This window comes from Hypanus sabinus, chromosome 18 (genome assembly GCF_030144855.1).
Source record: "Hypanus sabinus isolate sHypSab1 chromosome 18, sHypSab1.hap1, whole genome shotgun sequence".
Lineage (NCBI taxonomy): Eukaryota > Metazoa > Chordata > Chondrichthyes > Myliobatiformes > Dasyatidae > Hypanus > Hypanus sabinus.
In genome coordinates this window covers 19,976,724-19,999,181 of record NC_082723.1, presented here as the reverse complement: position 1 = coordinate 19,999,181, position 22,458 = coordinate 19,976,724, and the positions used below count along the sequence as shown (strand labels likewise).

Below are 22,458 nucleotides of genomic sequence, written 5' to 3'. Positions count from 1 at the left end.
GCTCTGTATCCCTTTTGCCAATCACCTTTCCAGCTCTTAGCTTCACCCCACCCCCTCTTGTCTACTTCTATCATTTCGCATTTTCCCCTCCTGTTTTCAAATCTTTTACTATCTCTTCTTTCAGTAAGTCCTGACGAAGGGTCTTGGCCCGAAACGTCGACAGTGCTTCTCCCCATAGATGCTGCCTGGCCTGCAGTGTTCCACCAGCATTTTGTGTGTGTTGTTTGAATTGCCAGAATCTGCAGGTTTGCTCGTCTTTCTGGTGTTTTGCGAGATAAAAAAGACTGCGGGTGAACACCGCCATGGGTCGGACGAGCCCCTCAGCGACAACAAACCGACTTCCGCATGCTTGTCCTTTCGCTTATGACGTCGCAGAAAGCGACAGGCCGCGACTGCGCACGCGTATTAGGCGGCCCGCAGCAAACCTGCCCCGTTATGGAGCCGAAGAAATGGAAGTTGCGGCTGTGGTTCTTCTGTTTCCCCTTCGTTCCCGGTATTCTGTGCTGGGAGGTCGCGTTTCCTTTCCGCTCGATGTACTGTAAGCTCTCGGACTCCTGCGCCTGCGCCTTCCAGGCGAAGCTGGACAGTAAGTAATCGGAAAGTCACCATTACCCTCTGACAGTAGGAAGGAAACGTGAAATATAAACACTTTGCTTCTTCCGCCGTTTCTTTTAATTTATATGAACATTTAATAATTTTAGGAATGTTTTATAAATGAATCATAATGAGGCGGTTTAACCTTCCTTTGGTGCAGGTAAGTACTCCTACCACTCTCACGACTATCGTCTTCTGGGGAGGAGGGTTAATTTGGTAGAAAGTTGGGTCTGCTCTATCAATAATATGATCATAAGAACGGGTTGAAGCGTGATTGTTCATCAGTAAATCACCTGCCTCTGGATTCCCCAAAGGCTTTCCACTATCTTTGGAAAAAAATAGGTGTTTGGGTGTGTGAGAGGGGTAGGTTGGTGGGTGGGGGGAAGGGGCTTATTTTGCCGTTGCTGTCTTGTTCGGTTTTGCTGTTGCTGCTTGTGTTATTTTGTGGAACATGCTGTGTTGGATGTGTGGTGATGTGTGCGGGCTTCCCTCAGCGCACTCTTAACTTGTTAACGCAAGTGATGCACTTCACTGTATGCTGTGATGCACAGGTGACAGATAAATGAATCAGATCTCCTCTGTTTTGTTGGTAGTGTACAGCCACGGAGTAGAATGGTAGTGGAAGGGGTACCCGCCCAGCAGACTGTTCGGTTCTGAATATTGCTGGGAGCCTTGAGGGTCCTTGTTGCTATTTCCTCACATCCCTGGTTTGAGCCGACATTAGTGATTTTAATTTTAAAGGGCCAGGTTTAATGGCCAGTGGTTCCATTTAAGTTGCTGGTCAATGCCCAACACTAATAATGTGGGCATGCTATTTTGATGCTGGAATGTGAGGCGACTATTGCAGCTGCCCCCAGCACATCTTTGTGTGTGTGTGGGTTGTTAACGAAAATGACACATTTCACTGTATGTTTCGATATACGAGTGATAAATAAATCTAAATCTTTACATGTTACTAGTAAGAAATTCAGTGGCGCTGTTTAGGGTCAGGAATCGTTAGCGGGATCTGCTTAGTTTGTTTACTAACCAGAATTTAAGTATTTTCACAACTTTGTAATAATTAATGAACTGGCTTAGAACTCTTTCTTGAAGAAATCTTGTATCAATTTTTTTGGATCCAATGACTGGTATGTGTCATTTCCCTTTAGATTTTGGGAGCTCTGTCCTATGTCACTGAATGACCTTGGTATTGATACAGCTCCTTGGTGTAGTGATCCTTAAGAGGAATTTTCCACTGTTGCAGAATTATGAATCAAAGCCAGAGAAAATTTTAGAGACAGTCAGAGAGCTTGATGACTGGCAGTTACTCACTTTTACTGATTGAGGGAACACGAATGGGATGGTAATTTGCTGCACTGAATTTACTACCTGTTTTCTTAAGGTTCTCCTAAGCATCTTATCACAGTGTTCTTCTGTTGCTCTTGTCATCGAACAGGCCAGCCTCGAGAATGGGTAACTGTTGTGTGTGGGCCCCAGCGAGATGTTGTTGGGGCCCTGTAGTCTGCACTTTGTCTGCTTGATGCTGCGGGTGTGAAATTAATAGGGTAGACGTTGTGATGTGGGTGGCTGGGAAATGGTGAAGTTAGAACATTACAGCACAGTACAGGTCTTTTGGCCCATGATATTATCATGACCTAAGATCAATCTAACCTTTCTCTACTGCATAGCCCTTCATTTTTTTAAATCATCCATGTGCCAATCTAAGAGTCTGTTAAATGCCCCTGATGTGTCTGCCTATCACCACCCCTAGCAGCACCTTCCACACACTCACAACTCTGTCTATAAAACTTACTCTGACATCCCCCCACCCATACTTTCCTCCAATCACCTTAAAATTATGCCCTATCGTATTAGCCATTTCTGTCCTGGGAGAAGATGTCCAGCTATCTATGTGATCCATGCCTCTTATCATTTTGTATGCCCCTGTCAAATTGCCTCCCTCCTTCACTCAGAGCCTATGCTCTCTAATCTGGGCAGCACCAGGAAAATCTCTGTGGTCATGATGATTAGCATATTTGTCTAAAAACTGAGAACTCTTCAGAAATCATGGTCAAGAATCCATGTTCTTCAGACAAACATTTCAAGATTTCAGTACTTTTTAAGGTTCGTTTACTTAACACGTGTACATCGAAATGTACAGTGAAATGTGTCGTTTCTGTTGACAGCCAACACGGCCTGATGCTGTGCTGGGAGCTCAGTGCCACCACACATACCAGTGCCAGTATGGCATGCCTATGCAGCTTAGAGGACCAAAGCAAACCAGAACACACCAGGCAACAAAACAACAGCAAAACAAGCCCCGTTCCTGTACATGCACCGCCTTCAAACCCCAAGACTTCTCAGGCCTTGAGCCTCCATTGGACTCAGAGAGTCTGATTCGGACCTAATGAGGCAGTGGAGGCTATCTCAGTTAATATATTCAAGACAAGGTTGGATAGATTTTTGCATAGTGGGGGAATTAAGGGTTCTGGGGAAAAGTCAGGTAGGTAGAGATGAGTCATGGCCAGATCAGCCATGATCTTACTGAATGGCGGAGCAGGCTTGACAGGTCAGAAGGCCGACTGCTGCTCCTATTTCTTATGTTCAATGCAGTCTTGCTTCTCAAGGCACAGGAACACCAGGGAGACTGTTGGAGGGTGTGGTGCTGGTTGTAGAATGGCATTCTGCACATCAGGCTGCTCGACCACTCTGCCAGGCCGAATCTGCCAGTCCAAATTTAGTGCAGAGGGAACAACTGTGCAGAAATTTCAGACACACAGGAGGTTCTTCAGATGCTGGAAATCTTGAGCGATGCACACAAAATGTTGGAGGAACACAAGAAGTCAGGATGCATCAGTGGAGGGGAATAAACAGTTGACATTTTGGGCTGAAACTGTCCATCAAGCTCTTGGTCTGAAACACTGACTACTAATTCCCCACTGTAGATGCTGCCTGACCTGCTTAGCTCCTCCAGCATTTTGAGTGCATTTACAGAAATTTCAACGTCTTACTCTGTTGATACTTGATGGAACATTGATTCATTGATGTAAATCCACTTTGCTCCCCATATTTGTCAACTGGATCAATTGCTTACGAATGATGTATTTGCAAGATCTGTTTGGTGGCACTTTAAATCTGCTCATGAGGAGTGGGAGTGCATCATGTATAATCCAGACTGGGTCAGATCCATGACTTCTCTCTCTCTCGGAGAGAGTCCAGGCTGGGTTAGATCCATGGCTTCTCTCTCTCTCAGAGAGAGTCCAGGCTGGGTTAGATCCATGGCTTCTCTCTCTCTCAGAGAGAGTCCAGGCTGGGTTAGATCCGTGGGTTCTCTCTCTCAGAGAGAGTCCAGGCTGGGTTAGATCCATGGGTTCTCTCTCTCAGAGAGAGTCCAGGCTGGGTTAGATCCATGGGTTCTCTCTCAGAGAGAGTCCAGGCTGGGTTAGATCCGTGGGTTCTCTCTCTCGGAGAGAGTCCAGGCTGGGTTAGATCCATGGCTTCTCTCTCTCAGAGAGAGTCCAGGCTGGGTTAGATCCATGGCTTCTCTCTCTCAGAGAGAGTCCAGGCTGGGTTAGATCCATGGCTTCTCTCTCTCAGAGAGAGTCCAGGCTGGGTTAGATCCATGGGTTCTCTCTCTCTCAGAGAGAGTCCAGGCTGGGTTAGATCCATGGCTTCTCTCTCTCTCGGAGAGAGTCCAGGCTGGGTTAGATCCATGGGTTCTCTCTCTCTCAGAGAGAGTCCAGGCTGGGTTAGATCCATGGCTTCTCTCTCTCTCAGAGAGAGTCCAGGCTGGGTTAGATCCGTGGGTTCTCTCTCTCAGAGAGAGTCCAGGCTGGGTTAGATCCATGGGTTCTCTCTCAGAGAGAGTCCAGGCTGGGTTAGATCCGTGGGTTCTCTCTCTCGGAGAGAGTCCAGGCTGGGTTAGATCCATGGCTTCTCTCTCTCAGAGAGAGTCCAGGCTGGGTTAGATCCATGGCTTCTCTCTCTCAGAGAGAGTCCAGGCTGGGTTAGATCCATGGCTTCTCTCTCTCAGAGAGAGTCCAGGCTGGGTTAGATCCATGGGTTCTCTCTCTCTCAGAGAGAGTCCAGGCTGGGTTAGATCCATGGCTTCTCTCTCTCTCGGAGAGAGTCCAGGCTGGGTTAGATCCATGGGTTCTCTCTCTCTCAGAGAGAGTCCAGGCTGGGTTAGATCCATGGCTTCTCTCTCTCTCAGAGAGAGTCCAGGCTGGGTTAGATCCGTGGGTTCTCTCTCTCAGAGAGAGTCCAGGCTGGGTTAGATCCATGGGTTCTCTCTCTCTCAGAGAGAGTCCAGGCTGGGTTAGATCCATGGGCTCTCTCTCTCAGAGAGAGTCCAGGCTGGGTTAGATCCGTGGGTTCTCTCTCTCAGAGAGAGTCCAGGCTGGGTTAGATCCATGGGTTCTCTCTCTCTCAGAGAGAGTCCAGGCTGGGTTAGATCCATGGGCTCTCTCTCAGAGAGAGTCCAGGCTGGGTTAGATCCATGGGCTCTCTCTCTCTCGGAGAGAGTCCAGGCTGGGTTAGATCCATGGCTTCTCTCTCTCTCAGAGAGAGTCCAGGCTGGGTTAGATCCATGGCTTCTCTCTCTCTCAGAGAGAGTCCAGGCTGGGTTAGATCCATGGCTTCTCTCTCTCTCAGAGAGAGTCCAGGCTGGGTTAGATCCATGGCTTCTCTCTCTCTCAGAGAGAGTCCAGGCTGGGTTAGATCCATGGCTTCTCTCTCTCTCAGAGAGAGTCCAGGCTGGGTTAGATCCATGGCTTCTCTCTCTCTCAGAGAGAGTCCAGGCTGGGTTAGATCCATGGGTTCTCTCTCTCTCAGAGAGAGTCCAGGCTGGGTTAGATCCGTGGGTTCTCTCTCTCAGAGAGAGTCCAGGCTGGGTTAGATCCATGGCTTCTCTCTCTCTCGGAGAGAGTCCAGGCTGGGTTAGATCCATGGCTTCTCTCTCTCTCAGAGAGAGTCCAGGCTGGGTTAGATCCGTGGGTTCTCTCTGTCAGAGAGAGTCCAGGCTGGGTTAGATCCGTGGGTTCTCTCTCTCAGAGAGAGTCCAGGCTGGGTTAGATCCATGCCGGCTGGGTTAGATCCGTGGCTTCTCTCTCTCAGAGAGAGTCCAGGCTGGGTTAGATCCGTGGGTTCTCTCTCAGAGAGAGTCCAGGCTGGGTTAGATCCATGGGTTCTCTCTCTCAGAGAGAGTCCAGGCTGGGTTGGATCTGTGGCTTCTCTCTCTCTCAGAGAGAGTCCAGGCTGGGTTAGATCCATGGCTTCTCTCTCTCTCAGAGAGAGTCCAGGCTGGGTTAGATCCGTGGGTTCTCTCTGTCAGAGAGAGTCCAGGCTGGGTTAGATCCATGGGTTCTCTCTCAGAGAGAGTCCAGGCTGGGTTGGATCTGTGGCTTCTCTCTCTCAGAGAGAGTCCAGGCTGGGTTAGATCCATGGCTTCTCTCTCTCAGAGAGAGTCCAGGCTGGGGTAGATCCATGGCTTCTCTCAGAGAGAGTCCAGGCTGGGTTAGATCCGTGGGTTCTCTCTCTCAGAGAGAGTCCAGGCTGGGTTAGATCCATGGGTTCTCTCTCAGAGAGAGTCCAGGCTGGGTTAGATCCATGGCTTCTCTCTCTCAGAGAGAGTCCAGGCTGGGTTAGATCCGTGGGTTCTCTCTCTCAGAGAGAGTCCAGGCTGGGTTAGATCCGTGGGTTCTCTCTCTCAGAGAGAGTCCAGGCTGGGTTAGATCCATGGCTTCTCTCTCTCTCAGAGAGAGTCCAGGCTGGGTTAGATCCGTGGGTTCTCTCTCTCAGAGAGAGTCCAGGCTCGGTTAGATCCATGGGTTCTCTCTCTCGGAGAGAGTCCAGGCTGGGTTAGATCCATGGCTTCTCTCTCTCAGAGAGAGTCCAGGCTGGGTTAGATCCATGGGTTCTCTCTCTCAGAGAGAGTCCAGGCTGGGTTAGATCCATGGCTTCTCTCTCTCTCAGAGAGAGTCCAGGCTGGGTTAGATCCATGGCTTCTCTCTGTCAGAGAGAGTCCAGGCTGGGTTAGATCCATGGGTTCTCTCTCTCAGAGAGAGTCCAGGCTGGGTTAGATCCATGGCTTCTCTCTCTCTCAGAGAGAGTCCAGGCTGGGTTAGATCCATGGCTTCTCTCTCTCTCAGAGAGAGTCCAGGCTGGGTTAGATCCATGGGTTCTCTCTCAGAGAGAGTCCAGGCTGGGTTAGATCCGTGGGTTCTCTCTCTCAGAGAGAGTCCAGGCTGGGTTAGATCCATGGGTTCTCTCTCTCAGAGAGAGTCCAGGCTGGGTTAGATCCATGGCTTCTCTCTCAGAGAGAGTCCAGGCTGGGTTAGATCCATGGCTTCTCTCTCTCTCAGAGAGAGTCCAGGCTGGGTTAGATCCATGGGTTCTCTCTCTCAGAGAGAGTCCAGGCTGGGTTAGATCCATGGGTTCTCTCTCTCAGAGAGAGTCCAGGCTGGGTTAGATCCATGGCTTCTCTCTCTCGGAGAGAGTCCAGGCTGGGTTAGATCCATGGGTTCTCTCTCTCTCAGAGAGAGTCCAGGCTGGGTTAGATCCATGGGTTCTCTCTCTCAGAGAGAGTCCAGGCTGGGTTAGATCCATGGGTTCTCTCTCTCAGAGAGAGTCCAGGCTGGGTTAGATCCATGGCTTCTCTCTCTCTCAGAGAGAGTCCAGGCTGGGTTAGATCCATGGCTTCTCTCTCTCGGAGAGAGTCCAGGCTGGGTTAGATCCATGGCTTCTCTCTCTCTCAGAGAGAGTCCAGGCTGGGTTAGATCCGTGGCTTCTCTCTCTCTCAGAGAGAGTCCAGGCTGGGTTAGATCCATGGCTTCTCTCTCTCTCAGAGAGAGTCCAGGCTGGGTTAGATCCATGGGTTCTCTCTCAGAGAGAGTCCAGGCTGGGTTAGATCCATGGGTTCTCTCTCTCAGAGAGAGTCCAGGCTGGGTTAGATCCATGGGTTCTCTCTCTCTCAGAGAGAGTCCAGGCTGGGTTAGATCCATGGCTTCTCTCTCAGAGAGAGTCCAGGCTGGGTTAGATCCATGGCTTCTCTCTCTCTCAGAGAGAGTCCAGGCTGGGTTAAATCCATGGGTTCTCTCTCTCAGAGAGAGTCCAGGCTGGGTTAGATCCATGGACTCTCTCTCAGAGAGAGTCCAGGCTGGGTTAGATCCATGGCTTCTCTCTCTCGGAGAGAGTCCAGGCTGGGTTAGATCCATGGGTTCTCTCTCTCTCAGAGAGAGTCCAGGCTGGGTTAGATCCGTGGCTTCTCTCTCTCAGAGAGAGTCCAGGCTGGGTTAGATCCATGGACATTTGACCCCATTTTCTGAACATGACATGTTCATGGGATGTGGTTTCAACCAAAGGAAATCAGGAAGTATTGTAGTCAATATGCGTTCTTTGACAAGTGGCCAAATCATTTTCTTTGTTGGTTTTTAAAGAAGTTTAAGTTTGTTCGTCACATGTACACAGAAACACACAGTGAAATGTGTCATTTACATCAACAGTACGAGGATTGTGCTGGAGGCAAGTGTCGCCATGCTTCCAGTGCCAACGTAGCGTGCCCACAACCTACCAACCCTAAGCCGTACGTCTTTGGAGTGTGGGAGGAAATGTGGGCTGTAGGAGGGTTAGATCCACACAGTCCAGGGAAGAACATAAAAACTCCTCATAAACAGTGGCAGGAATTGAACCGTGATCTCATAGCTGGCACGGTGAAGTGTCACATTAACAGCCACCCTCGGCAGACTGCTCTCCGCAGACCTTTACACGGTACAACTCACTGCACAGTGATTAGAAACAGTGAACCTTGTCCCCAATCCCAAGGCCATTGAAGCTGATTATAACGAAAGTCTGAATTACGCTTAGAGTCTGCAGTTGCTCACAAGATGAACTGCCTAAGCTAGATCAAAATCTCTTTTATGGCTTTGTGCATGTAAATTCTTCAGCCTCTGATATTTGGATACTGGGATACACTCTTGTGAAGTGCACTCAGTTCAACATGCTGCAGCATATCTGTGTGAACTTGAGGAGAAAATAGAAACACTTTACGGACACAAAGTCCGCAGATGCTGGAAATCCAAGTAGCGCACGCACACACAAAATGCTGGAGGAACTCAGTAGGTCCGGTAGCGTTCATGGAAATGAATAAACAGTCGATGATTTGAGCCGAGAGTCGAAACCTGAAGAAGGGTCTCGGCCCGAAATGTTTATTCATTTTCATAGATGCTGCCTGACCTGCTGATTTTCTCCAACACTTCACAGAGTGAGATTCAGTTCCCACTGTGACCCTGTGGGTTTCCTCCAACTGCTGCGGTTTCCTTCCATATTCCAAACGCTTATGGGTTAGGGTTAGTAAGTTGTGGGTTTGCTATGTTGGTGCCGGAAGCAAGGTGATATTTACGGGCTGCCCCCGGCACATTCTGGTATTGAGTTGACACGAACAACACATTTCACTGTATGTTTCACTGTATAAGGCTAATCTTTCAATTGTTAATAGTGACATGGATTAACAATACACGCTCAGTAACCGCTTTATTGAGTACAGGAATGGAACCAGGTGGATTCTGCTGCTGTAGACCATCCATTTCAAGGTTTGACATGTTGTGCTCACTGCACACTGCTGTTGTAACATGTGGTTATTTGAGTTACTGTCACCTTCCTGTCAGCTTGAACCAGTCTGGCCATTCTCCTCTGACCTCTCTCATTAACATTAACCTCTCTCACCCACAGAACTGCCTCTCACTGGATGTTTTTTTTTGTATTTTTGCACCATTCTTTGTGAATTTTAGAGACTGTTGTGCAAAAAAATCTCAAGAGATTTGGAGTTTTTGAGATACTCAAACTGCCCCATCTGGCACCAAGAATCATTCCATGGTCAAAGCCACTTGGGTCACATTTCTACCCATTCTGTGTTGTATGAACAGCTGGACCTCTTGACCATGTCTCCATGCTTTTGTGCATTGAGTTGCTGCCACATGATTGGCTGATTAGATATTTGCATTAACAAGTAGGTGAGAGGCTTGCCTAATAAGGTGGCCACAGAGCGTATATAAAACACAGTCTCCCAATTTAATGTTCTTTGTGAACCCTTCTTCCCTCCAGGTCTGGAACTTGATCTGTGCCGTCACGTGTACGGGCAGCATATAGCACAAGAGGTGATCGTTGGCGCCATTAGGAAGTTTGCAGAAAACCAGGCACCATTGAAGCCGCTTGTGTTGTCATTCCATGGCTGGTCAGGGACTGGGAAAAGCTACGTCACCTCGTTGTTGATGAGGAATTTGTACCGGAAAGGAATGAAAAGTATCTACGTGCACCAGTTTGTGCCCACCTTACACTTTCCCCATGCCGGCCAGCTCCATTTGTACAAGGTGAGGCAGTTCTTGCTGATTATACACTTACAGCTGGTCATTATGGCCAAGGTAGTTAGGTTGTTGGGTTGGTAATCTTTGATGTTATTTCAGCAGTATTCCTTTGTATTCCCTGCTCTCATACTGCAGTGGGCTCTGTGCCATCAGAAGTGAAAGTTATGTTGTACTAGTTCAAATAATAATTCGCCTGGCTGGCTACCCAGTCCTGTACTGCCCTGTTGCCTCGGAGGCTCAGGACAACACGATCTAGCCTCCCCTGAAGTGTTTCTAAACAGGCTTTTCACAAAGATCAACACCGTCACAAGCACTCCTGAAGTACATTCGGTGGCCACGTTATTAGGTACCTTCTCAGTGAGTTTTGTTGAGAAGCTGGATAGCTGCAGGAAAGAACCTTGTGTAATCCTTGTGGACCTGTAGCGTCTCCCTGATGGCAGTCTGGTGAATAGGTGACTGCTAGGGTCGCTATTGTGACTGTGACCAAGTCACTGGAGAAGCTGGTGGGATATAAAAGTTTTTATTCATCACGGCAAACAGACACTCTCCTGGAGACCCTCCCAAACTCTCAGTACATCATATTCTTATACCCTTAACATCAAAGATAAGTCAGTGATTCAATAGAATTTCCTTAGTGACAATGACATTGTTTACTTCAGTATTTTATGTCTGACCAATAGTTCCTTCCTAGTAGAGTACATTTTACTCAAATATTACGGGAATATTAATACACTACAGTTGGGACAAAATAATTCACACAGATTGTCAGAAAGCTTCTGAGGACAGAGAATCAAATGTCCAAGATGAGTGTTGTGAAGGTTTGTCTGAGTTCACAAATACCCCGTTCTTGCTGGAGTAAATGCCCTTATGGCCATCTTTGATAAGTTAGGTGACAAAATTTTCTCTGGTCTGGATCCCTGGAAGAAGGGTGCAAAGTAACTTAGCCCATAGTTGCCAGGTTTGATGCAGGCCAATTAAGCTAAAACCATTGTCTTATGTTTGGCTATGGTCACTTCACTTTGCAAACCCTATTAGCAGCCAGACCCTTGCTGTGGACCAGCAGTCCGTGTACTGTAGATATTGCTATTTGTTCGCAAGCCTCCTTTCAACTTGAGCCTGGTTATTGGATTGCAATTTGCATTAAGAATTGAAGATTGGTTCTTATTTGAATTAATATCTGCAATATTCACATAATTCCATAGCTCCCGAATGATCCGGAACAATCGCTGTACTGTAATAAGTAAATGAGGGTGGCACGGTAGTGTACAGTTAGGGCAACCCCTTATAGCAGTGGCTGTGAGAATGTGTTTGATTCCTGCTGCTGTGTGTAAGGAGTTTGTACGTTCTCCTTGTGACTGCGTGGGCTTCCTCTGGGTGCTCCAGTTTCCTCCCACAGGCCAAAGACGTACCTGTTAGGGTGAGTAAGTAGTGGGCATGCTGTGTTGGCCCCAGAGGCATGTGCCAGCACAATCCTTGCTACACAATTTGACACAAAGACAACATATTTCACTGTATGTTTCAATGTTTCAGTGTACAGGAGTCTTACATTGTACAAAAATCTTTTTCATTTTTATATATGTGTATATATACACAGAAAAAAACAAATTTCATGGCCTATGTGCGTGATGATAAGCATGACTCTGATCTGGGACTCTATTGTGGACTGAGGGTGGCATAGGGGCAGGGAGAGGGGAATCATGGTTGGGAAAAGGGGAAGGGAGAGGGGAAAGTGCAGGAGCACCAGAGACATTCTGTAACGATCAATAAACCAGTTGCTTGGAATCAAATGAGCTTGCCTGGTGTCTCAGGGCTGGGTGTGTCTGCACCCACGACACCTCTGCCCCACCACTCCTTCTCTGCCACCTGTCCCACACCCCTCCCGTGGTGCTCCCCCCTCACCATTCCGAGCGTCCTTTGCTCCCGCCAGATTTACAAACTCACTCTCTGCTCCACGTTTACAAATACAGTATTGTGCAAAAGCTTAAGACTTTTGCACAGTACTCTACATGTGACAAATAAAGCTAATCTTTTCTTAATGGATTTTATGTACATATTTTATTTCTGCCTATCCTTCACCTATTACATTAACTTGCTTTTTCCTCTGAAGTTTGGGAGAATTTAGTTTCTGTCCGTTAGACTGGCTTGATGTTGTGAGGAAATTGACCTGGTTTCCTGTATATTCATCTGCTTGCAGTGGGTCATGTTTCCTTGCCCTAGTTACAGCTCACTGGCCAATGCAGCATTGTAAAACATTTGCTTCATTTCACACTCTCAGGAGCAGCTCAAAACGTGGATCGCCAGTAACCTGAGCGACTGCAGTAGATCGGTGTTCATTTTTGATGAAATGGATAAGATGCATCCTGGTCTAATTGATGCGATCAAACCCTTCTTGGGAAACTCACATGTTATGTATGGAACAAATTATCGGAAGGCAATATTTATTTTTATAAGGTAAGTTGTCGATGCGGGTTTGATTTAAATATTTAAGAGAAATTTGGAATGTACGTGGATGGGAGGGTAATGGTCTGGGTGCATGTTGGTGGACTAGTCAGATTAATAATTCAGCACAGACGAGATGGACCAAAGGGCCTGTTTCTGTGCTGTTGTATTCTATTACTCTTCCACGTCTCTTAAGTGCAGTGAGCTTACCATAACCTAATATTAACAATATTCTAAAGCACAGAGGAAAACATTTAACCTTCAAGTGATTAATCCAGTCAGTCTCTAACTACCTCAATCCTAAGGAAAGATCACCAGCCTTTCCTAGTGTTGTTTTTCCCAGAATAATTACGGTAAATATTTTTTAAGACCATAAGATGTAGGAGCACAGTTAACTCTGCCATTCCATCATGGCTGATTTATTATCCCTCTCAACCCCATTCTCCTGCCTTCTCCCCGTAACCTTTGATGCCTTTAGTAATCAAGCACCTATCAACCCTTTGTTTTAAATGTACCAATGACTTGGCCTTTACAGCCGTTGGTGGCAATGAATCCCACAGATTCATTACCCCGTGGCTAAAGAAATTCCCTCTCATCTCTGTTCTAAGGGACGTCCCTCTATTGTGAGGCTGTGCCCTCTGGTGTGATTTATCCACCTTCACCACTGTTACTTTTTTAATGGTACCTAGCAGTTCTCTGCAGAGTTTCCATTAGGTCAAAGTATATTTATTATCAAAGTACATGTGTGTCACCATATACAACCCTGAGATTTCATTTTATAACTGCTATTGCTGCGTTGTATGTCAATCCTGCTAATGGATTTTACCAGGATGCAGCCTGGACTAGAGGCATGTCTTATGGAGACAGGTTGAGCAAGCTAGGGCTTTTCTCTTTGGAGTGAAGGATGATGAGAGGTCACTTATTAGAGGTGTACAAGGTGATAAAAGGCATAGATTGCATGGATAGCCGAAGATTTATTTTCCCCAGGGTGGAAATAGGCAATACAAAGGGGTGTAATTTCATGGTGATTGGAGGAAAGTATGTGTGTGGGGATGTGTCGGGAGATAAGTTCTTTACGCAGAGGGTACTGGCTGTGTGGAACGCGCTGTTAGGGGTGGTGGTAGAGGCAGATGCATTAGGGGCATTGAAGAAAATGGAGGGCGATATAAGAGGGAAGGGTTAAATTGATCTTGGAGTAGGTTTAAAGGTTGGCACAGTATTGTGGGCCGAAAGGCTTGTACTGAGCTGTTCTATGTTCAGAGAGCAGTACAGCACAGATAGAGCCCCCTTACCCCAACGGGTGTGTGGCCGACCATGGTACCCACCCTATAGTCCCAGTTTCCTGCATTTGGCCCATTTCTCTCTAAGTTCACCCCTACATCTACTTCTGCAGGAGCTTCTTAAATTATTATGCTATGCTCAACCACTACTTGCAGCTGATTCCATATCATCACTACCCTCTGTGTGGAAAGAAGTTGCCCTTCAGGTCCCTTTTAAATCTTTCTCCTTTCATCCTAAAAAATATGTCCCCTAATTTTGAACTCTGGGACCCCTGGAGAAAAGACTGTTACTATCTACCTTACCTATGCCCTCATAATTTTAAAGATTCCTTTAAGATCACCCCTCATCCTATGTCCCATTGAACAAGACCAGCATGGTGAACCTCTCTATAACACAGGCCCTGCAGTCCTGGCAACATTCTCAACAATCTTTTCAGTTTTACCACAGTGAATATTAAAAGCTACTGATTGTTGACTTGTTCCTGAGAGGATTCAAAATGTAGTCTTCACAAACTTGGAAAGCTGCATTTGGAAACGGCCAGATCACATACAAAATGTGTTTTAAATGTTACACAACTTGGATCTGGTGATGCTGATCAGAGGTTCTTTGGAAGACAACAATGAGGTATAAAACTTGGTGGTTACAGTTGTTACATTAAGTGTTACAATAGCAAACAATTAAAAGACTAACACAAAGTCGTGTTGTTTGATACTCAGTCTAGACATGAACAACATTTCAGTGATAACAATTAACCTATAAAATACCAGAATCAAGTGGCATCACACCTGCTCCAGAAAAACTGAGAAGCTTCTAAAAAAAATACAGAATCAGCTATACTTACTGAACAATGACATAGGGGATTAAATGTAAAAATACAAGCAGAGGAAAGCTAAACTATAAGGAAAATTACCAGAAAAATAACAATTCTGCACCCTAATCCAACAACTAGAAACACGAACCTGGTTGCAGGGGATTAGAGATTGCTCAGGATCACTCCTGAGCTCAGTAACAGATTCTGTGTCTTTGGGCTCATTAACGTTTCACTAATGAAATATCTCAGAACCAGTTCAATAAGATCTTGATTACTATCCTCTGCATGAGAATGCTGTTCTTCATCTTCACTCACCACAACACTAAACTGATCGCAACTCAGTTTCAAGGGCTCTACAACTCATGTTCTCTGTATTATCTATCTATCTTTGTTTCATTTTGTATTTAAACAGTTTGTCAGTTGTAGTTCTTCATTTCCATTGTACTTCTCTGTTCTAAAATGAATTTCATGAAATATTTGGCGACATATACGTACTTAGATAATAAATTTATTTTGAACTTTGAACTTAATGTCCCTTTTAAATCTTCCCCCCTCACCTTAAATCTATGGCTACTAGTTCTGGAATCCTTTACGCTGGGGAAAACACTGTTACCATCGACTTTACCTATGTTTCTCATAAATTTTAAACACTTCTATAAGCTTATATGCAGGTGCTCCAGTTTCTTCCCACAGTCCAAAGACAAACTGATTGATCGGTTAATTGGTCATTGTGAATAGTCGTGTGATTAGGCAAGATTAAATCAGGGTCTGCTGGGTGGTGTGGCTAGAAAAGCTGCAAGGGCCTATTTCATGCTGTATCTCAATAAATAAGATAGTTATGTATTGTAACTTCAAAACATTAAAATTAATTCAAAGGAAGATGAGGAAGTCCAATAATGTGAGTCTATCTTCGAGTTTAAGCGAGGTGCACACTTATCATGTTGTAGTGTGATGTATGCAATTAACATTTTTACATATCCTTAATTACTTAAATGAACAAGAATACTTAAACAATATCTATGCACAATTACTTCTATTTAACTGAAATATTAAATACACAACAACATCATCTCTCATTCTCCTTTGTTCCGAGGAATAAGACTGGTCTGGTCAAACTCTCCCTGTAACTCTTGTTAAATCTTTCAATATGACCTTGGTCCACGTATCTGGTCTTTACCCCCTATCTCTTAACAGCCTGGTTTATGTTTATGACTTGGTGTTTGTGGCCTCTGCCATAAACAGCTGACGAGAGTGTGCACTCAGCTCACTGTGTGTGATTGTGTTTTGTAATCAGCAATGCAGGAGGCGAGCAGATCAATCAGATGGTGCTGGAGTTTTGGAAGAATGGCAAGGACCGGGAAGACATTCAGTTGGAAGATCTAGAGTCCCACATCTCCAGTGCTGTTTTCAGAAACAAAAACAGTAAGTCTTTATGTGAAAGGGCATTTGACCTCCTCAGGCACCAGTATTAACCCTGAGAAAGAGAGACACAGGCATTCAGTCCACTGTCTGTGCTGACTATATAACACCTATTTACACGAATCATTCTTGTTCTCCCCTATTTCCCATGAACTTCTTTTGAGGAAGGTAGTTCCAAAGAATAGTGATACATTGAGGAGAGAAATGTGGCCTCATCTCTGTCTTAAATGGGTGATACTATATTGTCAAACAGTGACCATTTCTTCTCCCACAAGAGAAAACATTTCCCTCAAACAGTCCATCAAATGCTACTGTTCAACCCAGCAGTTCGACATCCCTTACTCCCCCCACAGAGAGCGGAGACGAGCAGCCGATGTTTCAATGTTACATTTTGTCCGTAGTGCTGCTTTATTTTGAGAATCGGCAGCAACCTGTCACTCTCCATCTGATCCCTCTTCTAAAATCCAGCAGATTTAAGCTTAGACTGCCCAATTTATATCAGAATGACTGCCTCCTGGAGTAGGCAGGTTGTCCATGGGATAGAAAGTCAGGTAGGAATAAAGTAAGTGAGACCAAATGCGTTGATGCAACAATTAGAATCAGAGCATGTTTCTTTAATCTGTGTTGTGTGTTGCAAAGCTGTGGAATATGCCCATCCAGCCAGACCAAACCCATAGGACGGGAACAGCTGATTAAAATGACAGTAAGATGAAGTGGCCAGATCTGGTTACTGACAGAAAAAGAGAATGGGTTACCTAAAGTTTGAGAATTCAAAATTGAATTACACACGCTCAGCCTGCTGGAGGAGCTCAGCAGGTCAGGCAGCATCTGTGGACTAGAATAAACAGTCGACGTTCCCAGCTGGCACCCTTCTTTATTACTGGGAAAAAAACAAAATAGGAAGGGAGTACAAGCTGGTAGATGATGGGAGAGAGCATGTGAGGGGGTAGGTGGGTGTGGGGGAGGGGAGATGAAGTTAGAAGCTGGGAGGTCATAGGTGGATGGGATAAAGGGCTGAAGAAGAAGGAATCTGATAGGAAAGGGCAATGGGCCTAGATCTAATCATTCACAAAGACCATTATTCCTCCACTCTAAATATCATGAAACCTTCAGTATTCACATCCCAATTTATAGCCCTTCATAAATTCTCTGATTTTTATTTATTGCCTTAAGTTCTTGGATCATATTTACTGAAACTTGCATTGTCTGAACCTCCAAGAGGACCGCGACCTTGTTGCTGGGTTTGGAGGCTTGCATGCCTCAAAGAGCTGAGGAGCTGTGTTGGCTGGAGTCAGGGCCTTGCGCTTTGGTTTTTGGTCAGGTCACCCATGTCAAAACAGGTCAAAGAGTAGAGGCCACACTCAGAGGTCTACTGGTCCTCCAGGTTCGGGAGTGGGGTGGTGTTGAGCTCAGAGGTAACACTCTTAACTGGTCAAAAACCAATTGTTACAGCAATGAAGAATCTTTCTATACAGACGGTAATAGAGGACCTTCTTTGCCTAATGGACAGTTGCACTGTCAGATCAATGGTTATGCTTCAAATGCTATGTGAATTCAGCTAAAAAGCTTTTGGTTTTGATATTTAACCTGCAGCCTTTTCTACTATTTTACACTTAAAACATGGCTGATTTACTCCTATTGCAAGTGGTGTAATGGGTTTTTGGTCTTGAGTTGTTGACTTAATGTGTATCTGCGTTTGTTTCCAGGTGGGTTCTGGAATTCCGACATCATACACGAAGAGCTGGTCGATTATTTTGTGCCATTTCTACCCCTGAAGCAGAAACATGTGAAGGAGTGCGTGAAGAGCGAGATGCTTTCCAGGGGCATCAATCCTAGAAATGAGATAATCACAGAAGTGGTGAACTCCATGAACTTCTTCCCAGAGGATGAGAAACTGTTTTCTCAAACTGGCTGCAAGACTGTGTCTACCAAGCTGGACTTCAGCTTATAAGGAATGTTGTCAAAGCATTTCAGAGAACCCTTTGTTTCCTGGCCGATAGAAAGAGAAGACTGTGTCGTTTGTCATTCTAAGTAATTTGGTGATTTATATTTAACTTTTGAATTAATGTCCTGTTTTAAGGACTTTATTCCTGAGTTTCAAAATAAGAAAGTTTACTTTATTTTTTAAATTATTTGATATATCAAATTGTTTAACTGATTCAGGAAAAAGAAATGGAATATCCTGTGTTCATTAAGAATCTGCATGCAAAATCAGAATCCTGATTTGTACCCTGAATCAGATTTTCAGGAATGGGATGATGAAAGGTGGATCCACCCGTCTCCAGGATGTTCTGACGGGGTGCCAGCCAGTGAGGTGCATTTCAAAAACACATGATTCTGCAGATGTTGAACTCAGAATGTATACAGACCCCAGCGCACACACTGTGGTCCTCATGGGGGCTGGTCAGATACATACACGCAAGATTCCCTTGATCAGTGTAGCTATTTCTGAATTCCTTAATGATCAGTCTTGCTTCAGTTGGAAATGTTTAGTCCAATCAGGCAGGTAGACATGACTGCCAGCTTGTGTAGATTCATAATGGCCTGCATTACATAAAGTAGCAGTGCTCTTTAGGAAGAGATCCTGAGCAGGCATACAAATGAACAATTGCTATAAATCTGAAACAAACTGGGCTTCCAAAGGAAATTAGTTTAAATATTTGCATAAGAGTCTTCCTTGTGAGATTGTATAGGGGAGAATCTATTCACTGTATCTGGTAAAAGTAACTTGATTTACTCTTGGCTTTAAGTCCTGTTTCAGAGACACCTCTTGTTGCTCCAGGAGGTAACTAGCGAAGGTGGAAACAAACATCAGGCCAAACAACATCTGTACAAGCAGCAGGCTGGTTTTACATCTAATCCTGCCCAGGTTACCGTTCCCTCAGAGAAAGTGGAGGGATGTTAACAGTGAGACTGTATGGGGGTCAGTAAGATGGCATGAAAAATCATGGGTGTATATTGGCGTGTTGGCAGATGGTTGGACGCAGAGTCACTATCCATCACTTGTCCTGCCCAAATCTCGAGGACAGGGGCTTTGATCTCTGACCATTGCCACAGGATTATGGACATTCTAGGGTAGGAACAGACCCACTTACTTCGGTTCCTGGAGCATTGGCCTGAGTCTCCATTTCTCAAGTCCCCATTAGTATTTTTTCCTGGAGGGCAGATAGGAAGATTGAGAGGTATGTGCCTTGATTTGACGTTGCTACTAATTGGGAACCTAGCAGCCAGATATCGAGTGTAGATAAACCCACAGCTTGCATGGAGACTATTTAATATCCAAGTATTGAAATAATTTTGGGCAAGTGTTATGATTTTTATGTGGTATATTCAATAATCAGTCATCTGTAGGCATTGAATATGAAGGATTTCTATACTGTAGATAGATGAAATCTGACGTCAGCCAATGGGTGTCAGATATTTAATTGCTCCAATAGCTTCTAACCACTGGTATCACTGAGGTTATATTTTTCGCATGGCGAGTGAAGAGGACAGTCAGAATTCCTTACTTTGGGAGTGGGATACGATGGAGAGACTGGTCAGGGCTTCACAGAAGGGGATTGAAAGCTGGACAGGAATAATGGGTGGGGGGGGGGCGGAGAGGTGGAGACTGAATGAGGAGATGATTGAAGAGTGTGGTTTTGGGAGGCCTGTTTGAAAATCGAGCAGCCTTACATGAGCAAATCCCACAAGAGCTGCTGCCTTTCCAAGAGATCATGTAACCATTTGCCACGAGTTGCTTTTTTGTCCACTAACCTTGTGAAGATGAGAAGCTCCAGTTATACGTTTGTCCCTGCCCGCTCTGTAACAAATTGTGATGCTTTGACAGCAGTCGATCATAACACACACATTCCTAGCTATCTGTTTTCAATCAGGTGTACTTTATATTATAAAATGTAGCGGAAATATTTGCCACCCAGAATTGGCACACCAACAGTGGCACTTCAAGGTACTTTAAGGTTGCAGTTTTGCTGAAATAATGATCTTCAGTGTATTTGTGTTTGCGCCCTTACCTTGGGCATTGGCATATGATAGTGCACACCTCTGTATTCTGGCTGAGGAGGATTCTCTTTCCACTTCTTCTGTGGCTTCTTCATGAGCTGGATGTGTTTTCTCTTGCTACACGTGGCACATCAGACCAACTTAAACCAGTCAGGTTAATCTTCCTTTTAGACAGTTATGAAATACTTCGTGCCAAGTGTATAATACTCTCAAAGTGATTATTCATAATCGGAGCTCACTTTTTTATTAAGCCTATCTCCCCTACAGGGGCGTGGGCTGCTGACAGCAGCTTGTCAGAGTCCCTTGTCCTGGGACAGTCTTTCAAGTTGGCCCCAGGTGTAGCCCACTTTTAAAGATCTTTCCTCTCCCAGGGATGAGGTCTTTGGAGCTTCTATTGATGTTTCTATAGCATTATCTTTTTTCTAATGGGATGGGGTTACTAACAATGCTCCTGTAACAGCTGGGCTTCAGACCATCTATGGCGGAGCTGGTGTTCACCTTACTCAAATCTAAACCTGAATATCTGCTTTTGTAAAATGACTATCTCTGTGATACAAAGTGGTTTAAAAAAACTAAATCTGAATGTGTATACTCTGATATGTTTATGTTTGTACATTCTGAAATGGTTCTGTTTAATACTTTCATATTCCAGATCCTTTATATTTTGAGTGAGTTTATCCCATTAGGGGAAATCAATAGACATGTTTACATTTATAAGTAATTTTTAAATAGTCATCGTGCAATACTCTTTTTATAAAATAATTCAAATACCAGTTTATTGATAAAATCATGAAGGACAGAGTAAAGTGGATGGTCACTGTCTTTTTCCCAACGCAGGAGAGTCTAAAACAAGAGGACTTAAAACTTTCTTTCCCACCTTAAATTTTAAAGGTATTTGAGGGGTGGAGATGTGTCTCGACCAAAGGAGGTGTAAGGGGTTCCTTCCCTCGGCTAGCCTGCAGGTCACCCTTGGGAAAGGTGTAACACCTGCTCAGCCTCCCCACCTGTGTTCAGGTCACATGACTCCATGTGAGCAGGTGATGGATGGTCAGATGAGCAGCTGGTGCATAATAGCTGGGACCAGCCATCTTATAAAGACATTGCTCAGGAATAGACACACACACACAACCCCCCCGACCCCAGGTCAGGCAGCATCTATGGACATGAATAGATAGTCGACGTTTCAGGACTGAGTAGAAAGGGGGAAGATGCCAGAATAAAAAGGTGGGGGAGGGGAGGGGAGGGGAAGGAGGCTAACTGGATGGTGGTAGGTGAAGCCGGGTGGCTGGAGAAGGGATCTGATAGGGAAAGGAGAGTGGGCCATAGCAGAAAGGGAAGGAGGAGGCGACCCGGGGGAGGAGGTAAAAGGTCTGAGTGGAATAGTGGAAGGGGGGGAATTTTGTTTACCAGAAGGAGAAATCAATAAATCTGTAGAAAAACTTGCCAAGAATAATGATTGATTGCCCATGTTATGTGACACGGCACATAATGATGTGGACTTGAGAGGCCACTTTTTCACTCACAAGCTATAGAGTTGGGGTACACTTTCAGTGTTTAAAAAGTATTTGGAGAGATGGATGGATAGGAAAGATTTAGAGGGATATAGGCCAAATCCAGGCACACGGGACTAGCTGGGGTAGATTTCTTGGTCATTATGCACAAGGTGGACCAACGGCCGGTCAGTCAACACACCTGGTATTTGAGCCTGGAGGTCCAGGTCCTGTCAGCAGCTGGTCCATGGGTTGGAACCTGGGGGTAAGTCAGAAATTTGGAAGTTGAAGTATGATGTCTGGAGACTGGAGGCAGGACACCTACCCTGGAGCTAAAGGGCTGACTGACTGTGAGAGAGGAAAAGGGCTTGCTTTCCGGTTGTCTTGTTGCATTCTGTGTTGAGCATTGTGGGCTCGTTATGTTGGTGCAGGATTGTGTGGTAATACTTGTGGGCTCCTCCTGACACATCCTTGAGATGCGATGGATGGCTGTTAACGCAAATGAACACAATTCACTGTATGTTCTGATGTTAATTTCTACAGACGTATCGTGGAGAGCATTCTAACTGGCTTCATCACCATCTGGTATTGGGGGATGGGGGGGCGTGCGGGCAGTTCGAAGTAAGCTGCAGAGAGATGTAAACTTAGCTCCATCGTGGGCAGTAGCCTCTGTAGTATCCAGGATATCATCAGGAGGCGATACCTTAAAAAGGTGGCATCCATCATTAAGGATCCCCATCACCCAGGACATGCCCTCCTCTTGTTGCTACCATCTGGGAGGAGGTACGGGGTCTGAGGCGCACATTCAACAATTCAGGAACAGCTTCTTCCCATCTGCCATCAGATTTCATCAATGTGAGTAGACATTGAACACATGAATACTACTTCACTACTGTTTCATTTCTACTTTTTGCACTGCTTATTTAATATATACTGTAATTCAGTTTTTTCATTATTATGTATTGCATTGTACTGCTGCCATAAAGTTAACAAATTTCATGAAATATGCAGGTGATAATAAACCTGTTTCTGATTCTAATGTGATAAATAAGGGCCTGTTTCCACACTATCTTTATAACTCTAA

At 45.2% G+C, this 22,458-nt stretch overlaps 1 protein-coding gene across 1 annotated transcript; it reads left to right on the top strand.

Annotated features, from left to right (window-relative positions):
- Positions 1 to 348: 348 nt before the first annotated feature.
- LOC132407390 (torsin-1A-like) lies at positions 349 to 22,413 on the top strand. The gene is made up of 5 exons (XM_059993804.1): positions 349 to 586; positions 9,673 to 9,938; positions 12,208 to 12,383; positions 15,758 to 15,885; positions 17,589 to 22,413. Exons 1-5 carry the CDS (start codon positions 364 to 366, stop codon positions 17,831 to 17,833), a joined length of 1,038 nt encoding a protein of 345 aa, XP_059849787.1. The 5' UTR covers positions 349 to 363; the 3' UTR covers positions 17,834 to 22,413.
- Positions 22,414 to 22,458: the final 45 nt, after the last annotated feature.